General features: G+C 41.3%; 2 protein-coding genes across 5 annotated transcripts; one reads left to right on the top strand and one right to left on the bottom strand.

The window, feature by feature from the left end:
- Positions 1–285: 285 nt before the first annotated feature.
- On the bottom strand, positions 286–5,931 carry LOC103179406 (odorant receptor 131-2). 3 transcript variants are annotated; one of them, XM_007894725.2, is made up of 3 exons: positions 5,568–5,931; positions 3,783–3,918; positions 286–1,533 (listed from the first exon to the last, which is right to left on the bottom strand). In XM_007894725.2, exon 3 carries the CDS (start codon positions 1,382–1,384, stop codon positions 440–442), a length of 945 nt encoding a protein of 314 aa, XP_007892916.1. In that variant the 5' UTR covers positions 1,385–1,533; positions 3,783–3,918; positions 5,568–5,931; the 3' UTR covers positions 286–439. The 3 variants fall into 3 exon arrangements, with proteins under 3 accessions (XP_007892916.1, XP_007892935.1, XP_007893014.1); XM_007894744.2 differs by having other exon boundaries at positions 3,783–3,892; positions 5,568–5,795; XM_007894823.2 differs by lacking the exon at positions 3,783–3,918.
- A 3,151-nt stretch (positions 5,932–9,082) lies between these two features.
- Positions 9,083–20,185, top strand: LOC103179344 (monocarboxylate transporter 14). Of its 2 annotated transcripts, XM_042339295.1 has the most exons (7): positions 9,083–9,104; positions 10,263–10,568; positions 10,890–10,969; positions 11,698–11,984; positions 13,176–13,319; positions 14,210–15,217; positions 17,530–20,185. In XM_042339295.1, the coding sequence occupies exons 4-7, from the start codon at positions 11,723–11,725 to the stop codon at positions 17,676–17,678; spliced, it is 1,563 nt and encodes a 520-aa protein (XP_042195229.1). In that variant the 5' UTR covers positions 9,083–9,104; positions 10,263–10,568; positions 10,890–10,969; positions 11,698–11,722; the 3' UTR covers positions 17,679–20,185. The 2 variants fall into 2 exon arrangements, with proteins under 2 accessions (XP_042195229.1, XP_042195228.1); XM_042339294.1 differs by lacking the exon at positions 10,890–10,969.
- Positions 20,186–21,567: the final 1,382 nt, after the last annotated feature.

The raw sequence follows: 21,567 nt of genomic DNA, 5'->3' as shown, positions 1-21,567 counted from the left end.
AAGTGCTTTTCAAAGATGGAGTAAGACCCAAGCCAAGTGGTGGATGAGGGAAGTGGAGAGGAGAGGGGGCCAAAGCAACAGTCAAAGAGATAGGGTTTTGGATAGGTTTTGAAACTGGAGTGGGCCAGAGAGCAAGATGGATTTTGGAAGAGAGTTCTAGAGAGTGGGAGCAAAGTGTCTGAAAGCTCACCTGCCAATGGTGAGGTAGATCTGGTGGTTTATGCTGGGAAATAGTTAGGGGTTGTGAAGCAGGTCAAACAAAATAAAAACAGTCGTTTTGAGGTGAAATTTGCTGTATCAAATGCAGGAATTTTAATTATTTTAATATTATTACCCCCAAAACTTGATCCCCTCACAAAGGTCTGAAACATTTATAAAATGCTACAACTATATTTTGCAATCTGTTCCATTATTAGTCTGGTTGGGTCAACAGGAAAGTTCATAGATTGCAAACTTGGATGCTCTGTGAAACACTCGCATCTCTAGAAGCAATGCTTCCACTCAACTGGGAAACATCACTGTTCTTACTGGTGCAGCAGAAGAACCATGTGGCTATCAATTTATTGCGGAGTTCTTTGTATCTGAGGCCGTACACCACAGGACTGAGGCACTGGGCCACAGAAAACACACTAACATTAAGCAGATAAAAAGTTGTGTGGTCCTCTTTAGCTAGGGCTAAAGTGATCAAAACAGGTACAATGAAAAGGCTTAGCTGCACACCAATGATAAGAATCGTCTTTCTGGCTCGACAATTGGAGCTGTTAAAATGTCCAGCTCTTTTTCCTTCCCTGTATATTAAACCGTAGCTGAATACAATCAATAGGAAGCACAGAAGAATGAACACCATCCCAGCTATTCTGGAAACAGTTCCATCCATAGCATTTGGGCAGGTGTCATCCTTTGCAGTTACATATGATAAACTAATACCCCAGCTTTCATATATGGATAACCAGAATGGGTTGAACATGGACAGAACCCAAAATATTGCTATTATCTTCCTTTTTGCTAAACTCACAAATGATTTGTAGCTCAGAGGCCAATAAATGGCAATACAAGTGTTGAAGGCTAGTAGGGTTAAAGTTAACATGATGGATTGTGCGAATGTAATTTGTACAGCAAACAAGATCCAGCAAATAACCCTGGGTGAGTTGATGTGGAACAGATGAAAGCTGTTTGTCAATGTACCCAGGGTGAAATACAGGGAAGTACATATAAGATACTGGCACAGGAGAAAGTATTTAAAGTCTTCTTTCAATATCACATTCTCTTGCACTGTACGTGTTATCATGTAACTGCACGTGGAACTGCAGACTAAATCAATTAGATAAATTGAAGTCTTCACTGGATAGATTAAGTAATTGGAAGTCTCGTTGGAGATGTTCATAGCCCTGAGTAGCAGTTGTCTTTAATCTCTTCCATAAATGGAAAATAAATAAATAGCCAAAGCTCTTTCTGTTGAAGTGCACGTGGTAGTTTGGGCTCACTGAATATACTGAAGCTGTCTTCCACTTGTAGTTTCAATTCTCTAATGGTCTGTGTGAAAAAAAGGGAAGAAATAAACAATTTGTTTGAAAAGTCATTAAAGCTATCAGTACAAAAGACAAATACATTAAAGTTTTGTATCATATCCTTCAACAAATGTAGGACCAGAGCACTCAGATTGAATGTGCTGTGCAATTCTGGTCACCAGTCAACTTTGTAGTTATGGATTATACTCAATGAACGAAACTGTCTGTTCAAGCCGTCTAGTTATTTACAAAAATCGCCCACAAAAATATACAGCCAATCCATTTTACCATATATCCTGTGAAGGGTTTTGAGATATCTCGAAGACTTGATAAGGCGCTATATCAAATGCAAGGATTATTATTATTATTAATGAATTCTATAATACATTAAATACATTACAATATATTAATATTAATATATATATTAATATATATTAATAACATAGAATATACAACAACACCAACAAAAATTACATTTATAGAGCGCCTTTCACGTCGGGAGGAAGTCCCAAGGTGCTGGACAGTCAGGGGTCAGGACCCGAGCATGGGGGAGAGGTGGGGTAGGGATGACGGAAGGTAGAGAGGTGGGAGGGCGACCGAAGGCATGATCGAAGAGGATGGTCTTAGACCGGTCTTGAAGGAGGCAAGGAAGGAAGCGAGGTGAAGAGACTGTGGAATGGAGTTCCAGAGGGTGGGGGCAGAGAGGCTGAAAGCTCGGCCACGATGGTAGGGCGGGTTGGGCAGGAGACATGGAGCAGGCCGGAGTCCGCTGAATGGAGGGAGCGGGCAGGTTGGTAGGGAGTCAGCAGGTCAGAGAGGTAGGAGGGGGCAAGGCCATGGATGGCCTTGAAAGTGAGGACGAGGATCTTGAACTCGATCCTCTGGGGGATGGGGAGCCAGTGGAGACGGGGAGGGTGGGAGTGATGAAGTTGCGGAGCCTGGTGTGCGAGAGTACACTAGATGCAGAGTTTTGGATGATTTGCAGCTTGTGAAAGGAAGAGTTGGGAACAGCACAGAAACAGGCCATTCAGTCCAACTGGTCTAAGCCGGTGTTTATGCTCCACATGAGCCTCCTCCTGCCCTTCCTCAACTAAGCCTTCAAGCATAACCTTCTATTCCTTTCTCCCTCATGTACCTATCGAGCTTTCCCTTAAATGCATCTTTGTTATTTGCCTCAACAAATTTTCTAATCTCATTTCAGATTAGATAACTCTCACAGGACTATCTCATCTCATGGGATTTATTTTTCATTAATTTTATGTAAAAAATCCTTGTGGTAGCATGTGCCACATTCCCACTACTTGTTGTGTGAAGAAATTTCTTCTAATTTCCTCACAGTCACAACAGGTTTATGTTTAGCTTTATTATAATATGAAATCAATAATAATAATCCTCGCATTTGCTAAAGTGCTTTTTACCTCTTCAAGACGTCTTAAAGTGCTTCACAGAATATACAAGTGAAATGAGTGTATATTTTGTGGGCGATACACGGCAGCCGATTGAGCACAGCAGTGTTCCACAAATCGTCACGGATCGAGTGACCAAATGATTATTGCTTTTTTTTCTTGAGGGAATATTATCAGACATGGAGTAAGCAAACTTGCCAGAGGTTTCGCCCTGCCGGGAATCGAACCCAGGTCTCTCGCTTGCCAGGCAATGTAAATAGTTGAAATTATAGTGTAAGAATCATTAGTATTGATCGTGTAGTGAATAGGTGAATTAAGTAGAATGCATTAAAAAAAACTGCCATGTGGCATACACACACACCACTCCTAGTAAAGAGACACTGAGCTTGGCAGGAGAACACTGGAATGTGACCCATGGCCAGGAAAGATAAGGATAATTGGACCAGGAGAATGGATGGGAAGCCATCTGTGTGGCAGGTATACAAAATCAGCAATTAAAAACCAAGAAAATGCTTGAGGCCAGCAGGCCACATGGACAGAGTCAGAAAGGAGGACAATGAATTACTGAAACTTCAGGGACATGGAGTCAAGCAGTCTGGTCAGGCTAGATAAGCTGGAACAGGAGGAGTATTGTTCTTTTGCAGACGTTGGTACAAGGAAAAACAACTTGAAGGTAGGGTAAGAATGCTGGGACAATAAGAAGGGATTTGGAAATAAGTCATGAAAAGAAAGGAGATAGAACAAAGTTGCTGGCGAAAAAAGAGTGGTTACGAGCCTCTGAGAGAGGAAGAAGAGCGCCTCTGAGGGAAGAGAGAGAACGAGGACAAGTCCAGCTCTCGCCGGAGTGAACCGCAAAGAGACCACATACCAAGACAATCCAGAGATGTTTGCAGTCAGAAGCAAGCCAGAGACAGTGGTTACCTCCTGTGTCAGCCTTAGAACCGTGTCACAACTTCCTGCTTGCTCCTCTCCTACATACTTAAACACACACTCAACATACAAAACTGTTAGAGATTATTTAGGTACATCTCATATATCACATAATATTTTTCTTTCATGTTAAGAATTTTAGCATTGAGTGTATCTTGTTAAGATAGTGCTTTAGTAGTCACTTAAGCACGACGAGTAATGATAATGTGTTGGGTGTAATGTGATGCTTATGCTTGTGTTTGTTTTATAATTGCTAATAAAACGTTTTAATGATATCCTTGGTGTGGTTTCTGACAAACGCTTGAACCCAATTTCACAGCGAGTGCTCTAACCACTGAGCTACAGGACTCCTGAATAATAACAATAATCCTTGCATTTGATATAGCACTGTATCACATTGTTGAGATGTCTCAAAGCGCTTCACACAATATATTGTAAAGTGGGTTGAAAGTGTATTTTGTAGGCGAAATGTTCTTTTATAAACATTCATCCAGCAAAATTCGCTAGAGCCTGGGTGCTGATCAGCTCTATGCTTTTTTACACTTCTCTCCTCTGTTTTGGTATAAACGCGATATTTGGAACCAAAAGGTCCCAGGTCAAATCAAAGTGGCTTTAGTCCTCAGGATATTGTACTCATTCTCTAGGCTGACACTTGCTAGGGGAACCCTGCATTGTTGGAGGTCCTTCGGCTGAGATGTTAAACCAAGGTCTAATCTGCTGTTTTCTGAGCTTGTTAAAGATCTCATGACACTATTCAAAAAGAGAAGGGAATTCCTCTCAGTGTTCTGGGCAATAGCCCACCAGCTACAATAGTTCATTCACTTCATGGCTGTTTGTGGGGTATTGCTGTGTACAAATTAGCTGGCATGTTTGCCCACAAAATAAAGAGTTCCTGCATTTTATGGTAAATGAATATGCAACGCTTTGAGACACTCTGCTGTGAAAGATACCATATTAAATACAAGGATTAGATTTTTTTATTATTATAATTGATCGGTATAGGATAATAATAATAATAATCCTAGTTGATACAGCGCCTGATCACAGCGGTACTTGCACTATCCCCACCCACAATTTGAGGACATTATTAAAATGGCAGCTTTGCATAGTCTGAATGTCGGCATGGTATATTACAGCCAAGCCTGGTGCTGACCTCGCCTGACATCCACACCGAAACACACATACACACCTTCCGGCAGAGTCTTTGAACAGCAATCCTGACTGATATTCCTCTCCTTAAACCAAGGCTCAGGCCATTTACAATGCCCCAAATTAGATCAGCTAACAGCGAATAATGAGGGATCAAACTTGGGGCCACCCAATATGTACAGCTCAGTTATTCAAGTTCTCTGAGCCATAAGGCAAGTTGTATCAGATAAAGATATTTGAAATAACTACTGTAGGTTATTTTGCTTGTACAGTTACTCTTTTCACTATATGAGAGAAAGCGTTTAAAGTGGAACTCATTTCACAGATAGTTAATGGCTTAATCAAATTGTAATTAAAAAGTAGATTAAAAAATAGTAAGTCAATGAGAGTAGAAAAAACTTGTGTCTCTTCCAAAAACATTTTTCCTAAACAGTAAGACATAAGGTTTTGTTTGAGTACTTCCAGTTATCAGTATTTAATATTGCATAAAGCAGCCATGACACAATCAGACAACAACGTTACTCAAACAACACTATTTTCGCTATTCTATTAGTTTAATTTTCAAGTTACTTACCGTTCATGATCTTTGACAACATAACGATTATCCTTCATTTTATCAAATAGATCCTTCCGATTATTGGAACCAGTGACCTCAATGAATATCAGAGAGCTTGGAATCCACAATCTCCTGAGCACCAAATCCTACTGCTACTGCGGATGTGAGATTAGGCTCTTGCCACATCTGTTCTATGAACGTCTTGAAATAGTGACTGCTACATTAGTGGTTGAATGGTGCAAATAACCACACTGTGCTATTGGTAACATACGTGTGGTTTAAAACAAAAAGAAACAAATTGCTTTCGTAAATTTTCCAATTGTGGTCATTTGGAGCTCCATTTCTGGTTTTGCAATCTTTTATTTCAATGCCATTTCCGTTACAGCAGTGTCTGGTACTATCATCCACTAGTACATTCCTGCATTAGGTGTCATGCACAAGAGTAATCTGTTTCATTTGTCTGAAAATACTCTCCTTTCAGATAAGGCATTAGTGGGCAAATGAAGTGTTTTTTTTTATTTCCTTCAGTTATTATTGACAATTTTATTCTTAATGTTTTTCTTTACACATTGGGATGTCTTCCCAACGTGAAAGTCGCTCTATAAATGTAATTTTGTTTTTGTTGTTTACTGGGAGCAGGGATTCTTTCCACTTAGCTTCTTTTAAGCCAAAGCCCTCACGGGTAGAATGATCCTATCTGGACAAGCAGCGGGAAGCTTATCCGGTAGTGCTTTCAATGATTTTAGCTGGTTAGACTCTGTTCTTGGCTCTTGCCAGCCTGCGCCTGATACTTTCCCGGATTAGGTAAACAGGGTGCATCCTCCAGGGAGAGAGTCCGCATTCCAATACACAGGAATTTCCATGTGTAGGTGGGATGCGACAAACTATGTTTGGTTTGGATAGTCTTAACAACACGGTGTTTCTGCATGACACCCAACTGACAAAAAAAAGTTTAAATTTTTAGAACAATTTTTGCACTTAGAGGGCACAAAACAAAGACAGATTAATAATGGTAATAATAATTTATCCTGTTGCTGAGTCACTCTGACTGCAATTGTGCATTCTTACTTCTTCTTCAACCCCTTGCTCAACTTTAACTCCATTTATTTCTAAGGCCCTGTCCATATTTTAACTCCTTTGGTTCTGAATTTTTCACCTTGGAGCATCACAGTGTAAAAAATGCCTACAGCATCACAATGCCTACAAAATGCACAGTGACCCCACTTTACATTACATCCTGTGATGTGCCCTGAGAGACATCCTCCCAACTATAGCTAGGGTTATTATTATGGATACATTTTTAAACAAATTAATGAAAATGAATTCTCAATGGAATGCAGAATAGCAGAAAAAGATGCCAAATGTCTATCAGACTTTGAATCCAGGCAAGTCTAGTTATAATACAAATTGTTCCTGCATGTTTGTGGTCAGACCAGCTTGCAGTAAGTTCTAAGTGCCAACGCAGTCCAACTTTCACTTCAACCCAAAGCTCATTGTCCCTCTTCCAACCAGTAAGCCAGGATTCAAGGACTTGAATAGCTCAGCAGTTTCCCAATCGATAATCTCACTTCTGCTTCCTTTTTACATTTGTGGCTCAGAATTTAAGACTTTTCTGGATATTGCTAATGTCTTCTGTGTCTATTCTTAGCATCACACTGTCTTAGGTAAGGCGAATCGCAAGTAAGGCAAAGTGCCCTTGATCAACACCCTCAAACACTCTTTCTTTCCTCCCTTTTCGGTGATCTACTTGGTCTCTGTCAAATACCCTGAGACTTCCTCACAAAGTGAAAGGCACTTCACGAGTGCAGGTTGTTAACAATCATTGTTTGCCCAGTGCTTTCTGAACATATGCAGGAGTTAAATACTGAATCATATATGAGTCAAACAATGAGCGAATGTGTGACCTTTACTGTCTATTTCACATCCGCTGAAAATGTTTCTGGTTAGCCAGCTGTCTGATCCCCTGTAGAAACCCATCACTGTGTTAAGGAGTATGCGATGCCGAGAAAACAGAAGGGAAAGAGTTTTGAGCCGGGAGAAAAAATATGGTCCAGAAAAAATAGTAGGAAAAAAGGTTGGACAAAAGGAAAGACAATAAGAAACTATCAAAATCCAAGATTATACTGGGTAAGAGACAAAAGAGGCAAAGTGTATAATAATCCTTGCATTTGCTATAGCACTCTTCACGTCTTGTAGACGCCTCAAAGAGCTTCACAGGATATACTGTAAAGCGAATTGACTGTATATTTGTGGGCGAAACGCAGCAGCCGATTGCGCACAGCAGCGTCCCACAAACAGTCATGTGTGATATGCATGCTACATACCCTTAAAGATAGATACACGCACGCAGATACACCCGCGCACACGCAGATACATGCACACACGTAGATATACACACAGATACACGCACACACGTAGATACACACGCAGATACACGCACACACTCACACACACCTCGCAGGCGCGCACACACATACTCACACACACATGCACACACTCACACACACTATGCAGGCGAGCGCACACACACTCACACACACATGCACACACACACACACTATGCAGGCGAGCGCACACACACTCACACACACATGCACACACACACACACACACTATGCAGGCGAGCGCACACACACACTCACACACACATGCACACACACGCACACACACTATGCAGGCGAGCGCACACACACACTCACACACACATGCACACAACTCACACACACGCACACATGCACACATTCACAGATGCATACAGTCACACACACACTCACAGATGCACATAGTGGTTGTTGCAGTAGATTGGGAATATATTAATTTGGAGTAAATTGCAAACTCTCAGTAACACACCAGTATTTTCAGTACTTCTTACAGATGGCACATCCAACAATACAGAGCTCTGCCAACACTAGAGTGTCAGACAACATGGAGAATCAATCTTGGTAGGTCCATAAGAACAGCTGGCAAGAATTTGTGTTGCTTTGTCAAAGATTTCCTTGGTTCAATACCAGATGTACTTTCTGTCAATGTCATTGTACATGTCACAGTACCAGTAGAGAGTGGAAACCTACAGCAGAAAGCTATTTTTGCACAAGTCAATAATATAGAGACCAGTGTCTTTTGTGGTGATTTTGGTGCTGTCAGAGACATGCGTGCTATTATAGTGAGGACTGCAAGAGCAAAGAGCAAACTGTTATTAGCACACTAATTTGGTTATTCACTTCAAGGCTGTCAGTGGGACATTGTTGCTGTATTCACCCAGTCACCACACTTTAAAGTGAAACCTGTGAAGTGCTTTGAGATGAGAACAACGACAAGATTATATTTGTATAACGCCTTTCACGTCGGGAGGATGTCCCAAGGCGCTGGACAGAGTACAGTATTTCAGACCCGAGCTGGGTTTGGGGGGGTTAAGGGAGGGAAGGGGGGTGGCCGATGGCATGGTTGAAGAGGAGGGTCTTGAGGCAGGACTTGAAGGAGGCTAAGGAGGGGGCGAGGCAGAGTGACTGGGGGAAACTCGAGAAACAAGTGTGAAAAGATGTGGGCTTCATTCTGGTAAGTGCATCATTGGTCAGTGTCTGGCGGTGTTGCCTAATTAACAGTACAGGTTTTTCCAGGTAGATATGTAAAATGTTCACATGGTCTCTGAGCAAAGAGGAGTAGCCACGTGGAACAGCTCACCACCTGCAAGCCTGGAACACAAAGCACAGACTGTCTGTGCTTCAGTAAATAATGGAGTGAAATGATGAACATAAATCTATATGCAATGTTTTTTTGAGTTCATGTTTATGATTCGGTGAGCAAAGAAATGATTGCTTACATTAGTGGCAGAGCTGCTGTGTCTTCATGTGACTGCATTGATCTTAGTGTGTTCATCAGGTGCAAATCTGTTGCGTACCAGACACCAGAAACTGAATCATTAACTTTGCTTTTTGACATCACTTTAAAATATGTGATTAAGAATCGACCATTTACACAATACGGTCCCTTTAATCAAAGATCCCAAATCCCACCAGTTTTGCTCAATTCTTGTAGATTAATAAACACAGAAATAGGAAATCGCATCTGTTAAGATGAACTGCATTTGATATAGCGCCTTATCACGTCTTCGAGATATCTCAAAATATGTCTTAAAATGTCACAGAATATACTGTAAAGTGAATTGAGACTCACGTAGAGACACTCACAAACACACACACACAGACATGTGCAAACACACAGACTCACACACACACAGATATGCGCAAACACACAGACTCACATACACAGACACGTGCAAACACACACACACAAACCCAGACTCACACATACAGACTCACACACACACACAGACTCACACACACAGAGACATACAGACAATCACGACAGCGGTGGCTCCGAGTGAAGCACATTTCCCACTTGAGCTGCTCCGCACATGTGCGTCCGGAGCCTCCCCACCCACAGCGACGTGGGTTAAACAGCAGGGGATGGGGGAGGTGGGGGGGAGGGAGACCGTAGAGCAGGAACTCCATTTATTGCGGGTTTGTAGCAGTGGGTTATTTGTAGAGGATTCCGCAGACAAGGTCTGGCCACACATTTCTATTGGCCCAGCTAGCCACTCGAAGATACGCAACCAGAAATACTACATTGTATAGAAACTGCGTGGTATATCATATTGCTTGCACTTTGCTGTGGATCTTGCAGTCTCCTGACTTGATTCCTTCCAACCACTAGAGTGTGTTGATGTGTCTGCAGCTTTTGAAAACTGGAGCCAGCTGGCACCAGAGTGAACGAGCCTATGAGCAGGCTGAGAAGCGCAAGGTTGCAGCCAAAAAATCCGTATGCAGACATCATCAACAGCAGCGACTTCAAGACAAAACATCTTCCAGCAGGAGAAGGATTCTCTGTAGCCTTCACAACCCAGGGATTTGCAAGAAGGATGATTCAGAGCCAACCGAGAAATCCGAACAGCATCCACATCAAAGCAGTAAACACAACCAACGGAAGCCTAGGCAAATCAGGCTGTTTCTCATCAGAGCAGTAAGTGAAGCGAAACAGGACAGCAAGAGGGTAAATTTGAGCACATTGCTGATCTCGGCCTCGAGTGAATGTACGGTATAGTCGGATAGAAATTGCAGAGACATAGCAAGTAAGGACGAGATGTCCGATTGAGTTTATTATATAGATACTGCAAAATCCTCAAAGATAATAAAGTTAAACCAGAAAATCTCCCAAGTCAGACAGCCTGGATTACTCAAACGCACTCCATGCCAGTCTGTAACTCTGTCTGTCCAGTACTTTGGGACGTCTTCCCAACGTGAAAGGCGCTATACAAATTTAATGTTGTTGTTGTCTCCCCAGCTCCACGACTCAAAGGCTCGTTCAGATCTCTGCCACCTGCATACTTACCAGGACCAAACTCCGTACCCCCAGCTCACCAGGTCTGGCCAGGCACCACTGGCTCCCCATCACCTAACGGATTGACTTCGAGATTCTCACATTTGTGTTCAAATCCATTCATTCCCTGGCACCTCCCTATTTCCCCGACCTCCTCACTCTCCAATCCATCACCCAGTGCCTCCGCTCGACTGGCACCAACCTCCTACTTGCCCCTCACGCCCTCTGCTCTAACACTGGGGGTCGCGCTTTCAGTCACTACATCCCGAAACTCTGGAACACTCTTTCTCAACCCCTCTGCCTTTTTCAAGTCCCACCTGAAAACCTTCCCTTTCAACTGTGCTTACAGCCACCTCCCCCAGGCTCAGGATCAGGCTCCACCAAAGTTAAGCGCTCTGAGACGCTACCCTGCTTGGAGGCGTTATTGAAGCGCAAGTTGTCGTTGTTGTTCTGTTTCCTCAGCATCATAATATGAACATGCACAATTTGGACAAATCTTACATTTTGTTAAGCACTACAGAAAGCTGTAGTTGAAATTAAATTTTACCCCAAATCTCCATGTCCTAAAGAGGATTTAACCTAGAACCAGATGGAATTTTTTCCATATTCGGTCTCTACATCTCCGTTATGGAGTCTTTTTCCCCCCATGGACAATGTGCCTCACTGCTTGTTTGAGCAGCGCAGATGTAATTGAGTTCTGTGTCCATTTAAATCTATTTTCATCATTCCAACATTTAGCAGTAATGAGCATATTTTTTGGGGGGGTTTGCAGGTTCTGCTAATTCTCTGCTGACAAGATGGCAACCAACGATGCAGACATTGAATATGAGTTTGAAGGCAGTGCTAAGACCAGGACTGAACCACAAAGACCAAATCCAGATATAGACGGAGGCTGGGGGTGGTTTGTGGTCCTGGCCTCTTTCATCGCTCACATACTCGTCATGGGATCACAGATGTCTCTGGGGATACTTTACATGGAATGGTTGGAGGAGTTTCAACAAAGCCGTGGACTGACAGCGTGGATTGGATCCTTGTCACTTGGTATAGCAATGATTATTGGTAGGTTTCTATTGATGAATTTGCAAGAGTGTTGGTGAGTGAGAAGCACATCAAAATGGACTTGCTGGATCTCTATGCAGGTGTGGGGCTTGAACACACGTCCTCCTGACACACAAAAATAGTGCTAAAATAGAGCCAAATTGGCACCAAATGCTAGCTGCAATATGTAGGAAACTGTCAGTACAATTTCAGTTTCAGGCTATGAGTTCTAAACTAAGCAGCCCTTGTTATAACGATTAAGGAGGTGTGTGGAGATTGTATACTATGAGTGCCTACATGTGATAATGTGATAATTATATTTGGTTGCTTTTGAATGATTCATCAATGTTTTCTGGAATACCACTTTCTAGTTAACAATTATGAGATTTGCTGCATAATTTCAGCAAAACAGTTGTTGATATTAGAGCGATTTCTTAAAGCGGCTCCTTTACTTGATGCCTGCCAGGATGCTTCTGATGTTCACAACATGCACTGTAATGTTTATAACTACAGTGACATCATTAGAATCCTTACTCAGTAGATCTACCACACAAACTAGAGATTAAACCTTGCTGATCTATATGCCTAGGTGTCAGTAAGTCCCCAATGGAATTGTTAAGCAATGGCGTTTTGAACAGCCAGCTGAACCGACAGAAAAGCTCAGGAAAGCTAAGTCTGTCTACCATCATCTTCAGATGAAGTCCAGAAAAAGATACTTTGCGATTGTTTCTGAAAGATCTGGGTGGCAGAGTCCAGGTTAGAGCACCGTCCTTTCACCTCTGCAACCTGCGTGTCAATCCAGCAGACCTGAAGGTATGCACATACATCGAGTTCTCAGGATACATCATGAAACAAGCTTGGCCTGTCCAAAACAAGTTTTGAGATGATCCAACATAATATGCGATCAAACTGCCAATGGCACTCGGATATGCTGGAAGGATGTTTGTTGTGGAGAAACAAAAACTACACTGGTGCAATAGGGATGCTCTTGTGAGGTTTGTGTGTAGAATAAAGCTACATTGTTGGAGGGAGAGAAGGGGGAGATTTACTCTAAATGGCACAATACTTGTGTTCGACTGAGCTTAATCCTGGCAAAACTAACCCTAAACCCAAGAATTAGGTGTACCAAGATTTCTCTGTTGCATAAGATGTGTTTTTAAGTGAAAACAAGTAAATGAGGTTAAGGCACCTTTTCTTTTTCCTATATCACAGGACCAATTGCAGGTTTATTTGTGGACGTGTGTGGATGCCGTAAGACCGCAATAATAGGAGGAATATTAACGACGCTGGGCTGGGTGATGAGTGCTTTTGCAACTAGTGTCTACTCCCTTTTCTTGTCCTTTGGAGTTGTAGTGGGTAAGTCGATTTTCAACATTTTATTAAATTATCTTACTAAAGAATTGTTATCAGGATCTGAGTTGCAATCGCAAACGGTTTGGATTCTTATTCATGGCTGAATAAAAATTACCTTTTGTTTTTCCTGTGCTGTGACTGACCATTCTGAAGTTGGACTTCCTCTAATCTCATGTGCTCAAGGGACTTCCTCTCTCTTGCCCTGTCGGGAGTGAGGTCCCTTTTTAGTATGATTTACAAAGACTTAAGCTAAAAGAGAGGCACTTTGTTCAAAATAACATACTGTGAATATATAGACTCCTGCCTAGCTTTCATGAAACACCTGTAAGAGAAACAGAAGAAGACATTCTTGGATGAGATGTAGACAGCTATTTCTAAATGCATTTCAGATTTGGAGTTTGGTTGAGAATCAACAATCAGAATTCCTCAAAAGGGGGAGTGTTTAATATAATAATAATAATAATTATCCTTTTGAAAGAGGGCCTTATCATATTTTCAAGACCGTATTCATCCGGGGTAGGCCTGGACCACCTGGTTGAGACAGGGATCATTTTATGTAAGGTTTGAGTGTATTAGCCTTGATAGCCTGAATGAGGAACATCTAAGGGGATGATTCCTAAGGGGTGGACCATTCCTCCCAAGGAAGATAGAACAAACGACAGGAAATGGGGTGCTATAATTAAATAGGAGTGAGAGGGAGCAAGAAACAGGAGCAAAAATTAAGTTACAAGAAAAATAGTAACTAGTTGCAGGTTTTTAATACATATTGAGTTTTTTTTTATATATGATCAACAACCTTAGTCATATTCCCAGAGTTTTATTGGCAGAATACAGCATATTTTCTTTGTGATTTCTCATAATCTGACTGTCTCTTTTCTGCATTGTGTGAGCAGGGATTGGGAGCGGTTTGAGTTACCTGCCTAACATAGTTATGGTGGGAAAGTATTTTGAAAAGCGGCGAGCACTGGCGCAGGGAATAAGTACAACGGGCACTGGATTTGGGGCCTTCTTCATAACTATTCTACTCAAAGCCCTGAATGCTGAATTTGGCTGGAGAGGTGCCATGTTCATCCAAGGAGCGGTGAGTTTGAACCTGTGTGTTTGCGGAGCTCTTTTGAGGCCACTTTTGCCCAGCAAAAGAAAGTTTCGAGAAACTGAGTACATCAGAGGGGAGGCATGTGGAATGGAAGGTACAGCTCTTTCTATTAATGGGCGAAGCTCTGATGCAGGGATCAGCGAGCAGGATGCAAAGGAATATAAAGGAAATCCACCAAAGGAAGCTGGTGCGCAAAATGTTCTCGATGCTACATGTAAATACCAAACTGCTAAGTGGGCCACATTCAAAGACGCGTGTGCAGCCAACCTATTTAAAATGTCTAGCAAGTTCATGAGGTCTGTGAGGCTGGGATTTTACACATGGTATTCAAGCTACTTTGGAGCTGCATCACTCTTTCAGAACAAGGTTTTTGTAGCATATATTTTCTGGGCTTTGTTAGCCTTCTGTAGTTTTGTTATACCTTTCATTCATCTCCCAGAGATTGTCAAACTGTACGGCTTAACTTCTGAGAACGACAAGTTTCCTTTGACCTCGATCATAGCAATGCTCCACATTCTTGGTAAGGTGATTTTAGGCACAATCTGCGACCTTCCGATTGTCAGTGTCTGGAATGTGTTGGTGTTGTCTAACTTTTGTTTTGCAGTCTGTATTCTGGTTATTCCACTAATGTATACTTTCACCAACTTGGCCATTGTATGCGCTGTAATTGGGTTCTCCAGTGGATATTTAGCACTCATACCCTGTGTAACTGAAGATTTGGTGGGAATAAACAACCTTGCCAATGCTTTTGGAATCATCATCTGTGCCAATGGAGTGTCTGCATTGCTGGGACCACCATTTGCAGGTAAAAACCATGTTCATTTTTCTATCAACAGTAGCTAAATGATATAACCTTGGGCAAGTTTCCTTACTCCACACAGAGTCTAATAATAATCCCTCCACAAAACCAAAAACAATAATAAAATTGGTCATTTTCAATCTACGACTGTTTGTGGCACATTGCTGTGCACAATTGGCTGCCGCGTTCGCCCACAAATATACAGTCAATTCACTTTACAGTGTGTTCTGTGAAGCGCTTTGGGATGTCTTCCCGACGTGAAAAGCGCTATATCAAATGCAAGGATTATTATTATTATTATTATAACAATGACCTACATAGTGGTCTAGTATTCAGTGAGAGTCCACCTACTGAAAGGGTTCCATGAAAGGTATTCATTTCTCCAGCACCAATTCACCATTGTATATTTCCAGTTCATAGAAAATATTTGTAGGTAGACAAATTATCCGAACACTAGCAATCGTCTCACATCAAAGAATTTATTATATGAAATCCCCAGGGCATTAGTCTAATAAAGACAGTGAAAAAGATTCAGAGAGTGTCAATAGAGAGGAATCATTTTTAAATGAAGTGAGGCTAGGGGAATTGAATCCTCAGTCACTGAGAAAAATGACCAAGTTAAAATCTGGATAAGAAAATTGGAGGACGTATTTGAAGCTCAGGAAACCACAAATTAAACTTAATTTGAGAAACAATTCCATCATCCTTAGATATCTGACTCGTAGGAACATGCAAAGGGAATTAGTTTGGGAAGGAAAATAGTCAGATGGGGTGAAACCTATTGTCAACAACAACGACAACAACGGTGTCTCAGAGCGCTTCACAGTAACGGATCCTGGGGCCGAGCCAGAGGGAGGGGGAGGAAGGTGACCGAAAAAGTGCGGTCGAAAAGAAAGGTCTTCAGCAGAGATCTGAAAATGGGAAGGGAGGGAGCGAGATGGAGTTAGGAAGGCAGTTCCTAGTGGCATAGTGGCTGAAGGCACGGCCGCCGAGGGTGGAGCGGAGGACTCAGGGGATGAGGAGGAGGCCAGACCCGGAGGAACGAAGGCAACGAGTACTGTTTTGAGGAGATCAGAGAGGTAGAGGGGTACAGAGGAGTGCAGGGACTTGAATATAAGGGTGAGGAACTTGAAGTCGATCCTCTCTGGGATAGGCAGCCAGTGCAGTCTGGCAAGGACTGAGGTAATCGGGGAGCGGAGTTTGGTGCGGGTGAGAATGCGGGCAGCAGAGTTCTGAATGATTTGGATTTTATGGATGGTAGTGGATGGGAGACCAGTGAGAAGGGCGTCAGAGTAGTCCAGCCGGGAGGTGACAAAGACATGGACCAGGGTTTCAGCGGTTTTTGGGGAGAGGTATTGGCAGAGATGGGCGATGCTTCGGAGGTGGAAGGAAGCGGTGCTGGTGAGGGATCGGATGCAGGGGAGGAAGGATAATTGGGGGTCGAACCTGACGCCTAAGTTGCGTACGGGTTCGAAGAGTTTTAGGGGGAGGTCGGTTAGGTGGAGGAGGTGATAGCCGTGAGATTTTAGACGTTGACGTTGCCACCTGAAACAGCTTGAATGAAGTGAACTGGACACATGTTATTTGTCAGTCTGACTCGGTTGGTAGCGCTTTCGTCTCAGAGTCAGAAGGTTTTTGGAATTAATCCCTACATCGGGATTTTGAATTCACATAGTCCAGGCTGATACTCCAGTGCAGTGATGAGAGAGTGCTGCATTGTTGGAGGTCCTGTCCTTCAGCAGCATTTAACGGAGGTCATGTTTGCCTGTTCAGGTGGACATTAAAAATCCCAAGCACTATTTGAAAAAATAAGGGTGTTCAAAATTGGTCATTCACTTCATGGCTTTTTGTGAGACATTGCTGTGGCAAAATTGGTTGCTTCATTTCACCTACAAAATACACTTTGCAATAAATCCTATGAAGCGCTTTGAGACATCCTCCTGACGATGAAAGGTGCTATTTCAAATGCAAGAACTATTTATTCCTATGCAATCAATCAGTAACTTGAATTGGGTTTGGTAGAGAAATATTGTGAGTGAGTTTATAATTGTTGTTCATGGAGAGATTTTATCTGTGTCTCTTTGATATGTGCCAACATTCACACAAGAACATCAAAGCCTTTGATGTGAGTATTGCAAAGCTCTCAGGAAGTTATATACAGTTGATTGGTGATAAATTGTCTGCATACATTATAAAGGGACTGCTGCAACATCCTCTTAGTGCATTCTCTAAATTATTCACCTGAATTGCAGAATAACTTGAAACGTCCACCATATAAAAGATATTGCTCTTAATTTAGTACTCTCTTTGTTATGCAGGCTGGATCTTTGACTTAACAAACAAGTATGACTACTCTTTTTATGTGTGTGGCTTCCTCTACATGGTTGGGATAGCCTGCCTGCTGGTGAAATACTGTGTCCCATTGAAGGAAATCCCTGAAAAAAAGGAAAGAGCAAGAAACTTCTGAAGCCTGATGTAGTAATTGTGAGAAAGTGAGCTTCGTTTTTCACCAATAGAACAATTTTTGGCAACTCTCCAAAAAGTTTTTAAATTTTTGCATGCAATTGACTCAAATTATATTGCGCCAAAGAGGCAATATTTTCATCTTATTTAATCATGCTTTTATTTATGCATTTATAGAATTTAACATTGTCATTTTTAGGTACTTATGTTTTGGGTGGCAATTTTGTTCTTTTCCTTTTCTTGCGAAGGGTCCATTGCCTTCTAGCTCTGATGCTTTATCTGATTGAGTGTCTTGGGCACCTTAGCTGATGTCTGTTTCTTTCCTCACCCACTATGCATACAGGAATGAGAACTCCAGCAGGTTATTTGTCCTCTCACTAGTGTAGGAGTGCTATTTCTTCAAAGTAGCTTTAGTTTCACTTTTTCTCCCTTTCACTCTCAATGGTGTTGGTTTGTGTTGGGGTATAAGTTCCACAACCACTATTTCAAGCACTTCACCAAGAGGATATCCCTCCTGTGTGAGGATACATAGTGAGTGTTGGCATGTTCAACCAAGAGAAGAATCACAATCAAGCCTCACTGTATCCTTAGCCAATATACCACAATTTTCTTAAGCAATTATTTGAAATGGTCTCAATGTTCTAATCTTAGCTGTGTAACCGTGTTAGGGATTAGGGATGGCTCAGGTTAGGGAAAATTCAGGTTTACCCCCCTCCCCCAACCTCCCCTCGCTACCAGAATCACAATTCCCAACTGAGATGGTCAGCGTGTGATCTGCACTTTTGCAATACCACTGTATCACCATTTACTAGGAGGTGCCCAAGAATTGAGAAGATTGATTTGGTTTTAAATAACAGAGAAAAATCAGCAACAGGCAAAGTGAGTAGTCATTTGCCTTTGCAATACAAATAAATCAATTTAAATGCAATAGAAAAGATGATGTTTCATGCACTCAATTGTTCTAGGGTTTTGTGATATTATAAATTGTGAGGTTGGTTAGTCAAAAGTGATGGTGCATTTTTATCATTTTTTTTAAATATGGAATGTTATTTTAAAATGGGATAATATTAATAACCACTTGGAAAGATATGGGTTGATTAAAGAGAGTCAAAGAGTTGATTTGTTCAAATCAAGTCTCAGCTGACAAATCTAATGTTTTCTTTTTTAACAAAGTAAACGATAAAATAGGTGGAGGTAATGCTGTGGATGTGGTATATTATATGTATACAGTATATGGACTTTCAGAAAGTTTTTGATAAGGTGCTCTATAGGAGCTTTGTTTAAAAAATGAGATTACACGGTATTAATGGAAAGGTGTGGATAGAAAGTTTGTTACAGAAGCAGAGGGTGGGAGTACATGATTGTTCTTCACAATGGAGAGATGTAAACAGTGGTGTCCTCCAGGGGTCAGTGGTTAGGACCACTGCCTTTCTCTATTTGATGTAAATTATCAGGGGTACAATTTCTAAGTTTGCAGATGATACAAAAACGGCATGTAGCTAACAATGAAGAGCATTGTGAGCAACTTCAGGGGACATAGGCAGATTCATTTATTGGGCAGAGAAAATTGCAAGTTAAATTTAACATGGGCAAATGTGAGGTTATACATTTTGGGAGGAAGAATAAGAACAAGTATATGTTGGGTGGTAAAATATTTTAAAAAGTGGAAGAACAGAGGGACTTGGGGCGTTAATAAACATAAATCTTTAAAGGTTGAACGACAGGTGGACAAAGCTGCCAAATAAAATGGAATCTAAGGTTTTATAAATAGGGTGTAGCATATAAAGATAAAGAGGTAATGCGAAGCTGATGTAAATTGTTAGTTAGACCACAATATTAGTCCAGTATAAGTCATCCCACTTCAAGTAAGACATCAAGGTGTTAGAGGGAATGTAGAAAATTATTAGAATGATACTGGGGATGAGTGGTTTGGCCTATGAGCAGAGAGGGGAAGAACTAGGACATTTTCTGCTGGCACAAAGAAGATTGAGACCTGATTGAGGTTTTTAAAATTATGAGAGGTTTTGGAGGTCAATTGGGGAGAAATTATTCCCATTGATCATTGAGGCAGGAGCTATATTGCATCAATTTTAGATAGTTAGTAAATGAGCAAATGGGATGGGGGGTTCAGGATATGGAATGCCCTGTCGGGAGTCCATATTAGCCTTCAAGAGGGAACTAGATTGATACCTTAATGAGTCAGCTGCAGAGGTTTAGGGAAACAGCAAGTAAATGGGACTTGAAACGATTGCTCTTGAGGGAGCTGGCATGTACACGATGGGCTGAACGGCCTTCTGTGCCATAAACCTCTATGGTTCAAAAAAAATGCTCCCCATATTAAATTCCTATGATGCTACTACAACTTTCTGGATTTGCTTTTACATTTAAATTGTATTTAAGCACGCTGGAACGTTACCCTGCGTGAGTGACACTGTATGAATGTAAGTGGTTGTAAGGACAATTATGCTACTTTGATAAATCAGACAATAAACCACAAATGTATGGGGTAAATGATTGTGTTTGACTGATCTTCTTAATAGCAAAGATGTTATTATTTTCCTGCATCTTATCTATAAATCGAGGTGCACAATCACATTCCAGTTAAAAATACATTACTTATGAACTGGATTCACAAAATTAATTGAGATATACAATTTTTGAACATTAATGGTATCTGCGTATTTTCAGGCTTTCCTAGGTTCCGCTTTCCAATTTTCCACAATGCACATCTCATACACCGATATTCACAAACTGGTGGAAATGTAATTAACAATTAGAGGATCGCATTTTCACCCTACCACCGTATTTTTGATGACATGTACAATACAGTTTTATTATCTGTTCATTTTTTTAAAAAAAGTTGGCTTATAGTCTTTTCCTTGATAAAGCCATTATTTATTGACTTCTTTAAAATTAGAATTTCAGGTCACATAAATGTATCGTCCTATTCGTTTGTTGAAAATATTTTGCTTTCTGTAATGCTTCAATTTGGTTGTTTTACCATCCTTGCAAGACTAGCAAAGTCAACAAAAACATGTAATTGCTATCAACGTCTCCAATACTGTAGCATACGACTATCAGGATGGTAGAAGGCAGGCTAGATGGACCTTGGTCTTTTTTTGTCGAGCAATTTCTACATTCCTAAATATGCATTGCATTTATGGCATCAATGCTCAAATGGGGAAATAGAGGGAGTATATTCCACCATTGGACTTTGTGGCTATGTATTGTGTTTTGTGAAGCGCTTTGAGATATCTCGAAGAGGTGATAAGGTGCTATATCAAATGCAAGGATTATTATTATATATATTTTCACTGAAGAACACACCATTTCTTGCAAGGGGATAACAGACGACTACCAAATCCACTCTATAATCTGTACTAGGAGGGCACCCATGACTCTCAGATCAACCTCACTTCATCTTGCCATTTGGTGGACCAATCAAAGAACGCACTCATTTTAATGGGAAATCAGGAATTGAACCAACGACCTTTCAGTTGGTGATGTGTGCACCGTCACGCTGCCTCCTCGTATTAAAAAGAGAACAAGGATTCAAACATTGTCCAGTCTTATTTAGGTCAGGTCAGAATTTTCAATAGCAGTTGATAGTTTACAACGCAGAGATGCCCTGCAGTATACAGGCAATGCTTACCCTGCTGCACACATTATTACGGTCACTGGGTTTCGGAGCTGAGTTGAGGCACATATTCATGTTCAGAACAGTTCTGGCCTTAGCTGCCCCTCCTGTTCAGTTTCTGGTTTACCTTCTAAAGAAATACAATTCCTTTTACAGAGGGAGCCTGTACCTTAGACCACAGCAAGGAACATGAACAATAATATCCACTACGAATCAGATAAAGTGTATCAGAAATGAAAACTGTTTGTAGAGAATC

This window comes from Callorhinchus milii, unplaced genomic scaffold, assembly GCF_018977255.1.
Source record: "Callorhinchus milii isolate IMCB2004 unplaced genomic scaffold, IMCB_Cmil_1.0 Scaffold11, whole genome shotgun sequence".
NCBI classification, from domain to species: domain Eukaryota; kingdom Metazoa; phylum Chordata; class Chondrichthyes; order Chimaeriformes; family Callorhinchidae; genus Callorhinchus; species Callorhinchus milii.
The sequence above is the reverse complement of the archived record's forward strand: the minus strand, read 5'-3'. Positions and strand labels throughout refer to the sequence as shown.

What these genes read in the sequence shown, in the direction of transcription:
- LOC103179344 (XM_042339294.1), top strand. Translation starts at nt 11,723, where the DNA reads ATGGCAACCAACGATGCAGACATTGAATATGAGTTTGAAGGCAGTGCT. An exon ending in GTCCTTTGGAGTTGTAGTGG is followed by an intron (nt 13,320 to 14,209) that starts GTAAGTCGATTT and finishes TTGTGTGAGCAG; the next exon opens with GGATTGGGAGCGGTTTGAGT. An exon ending in GCTGGGACCACCATTTGCAG is followed by an intron (nt 15,218 to 17,529) that starts GTAAAAACCATG and finishes TTTGTTATGCAG; the next exon opens with GCTGGATCTTTGACTTAACA.
- LOC103179406 (XM_007894725.2), bottom strand. Translation starts at nt 1,384, where the DNA reads ATGAACATCTCCAACGAGACTTCCAATTACTTAATCTATCCAGTGAAG.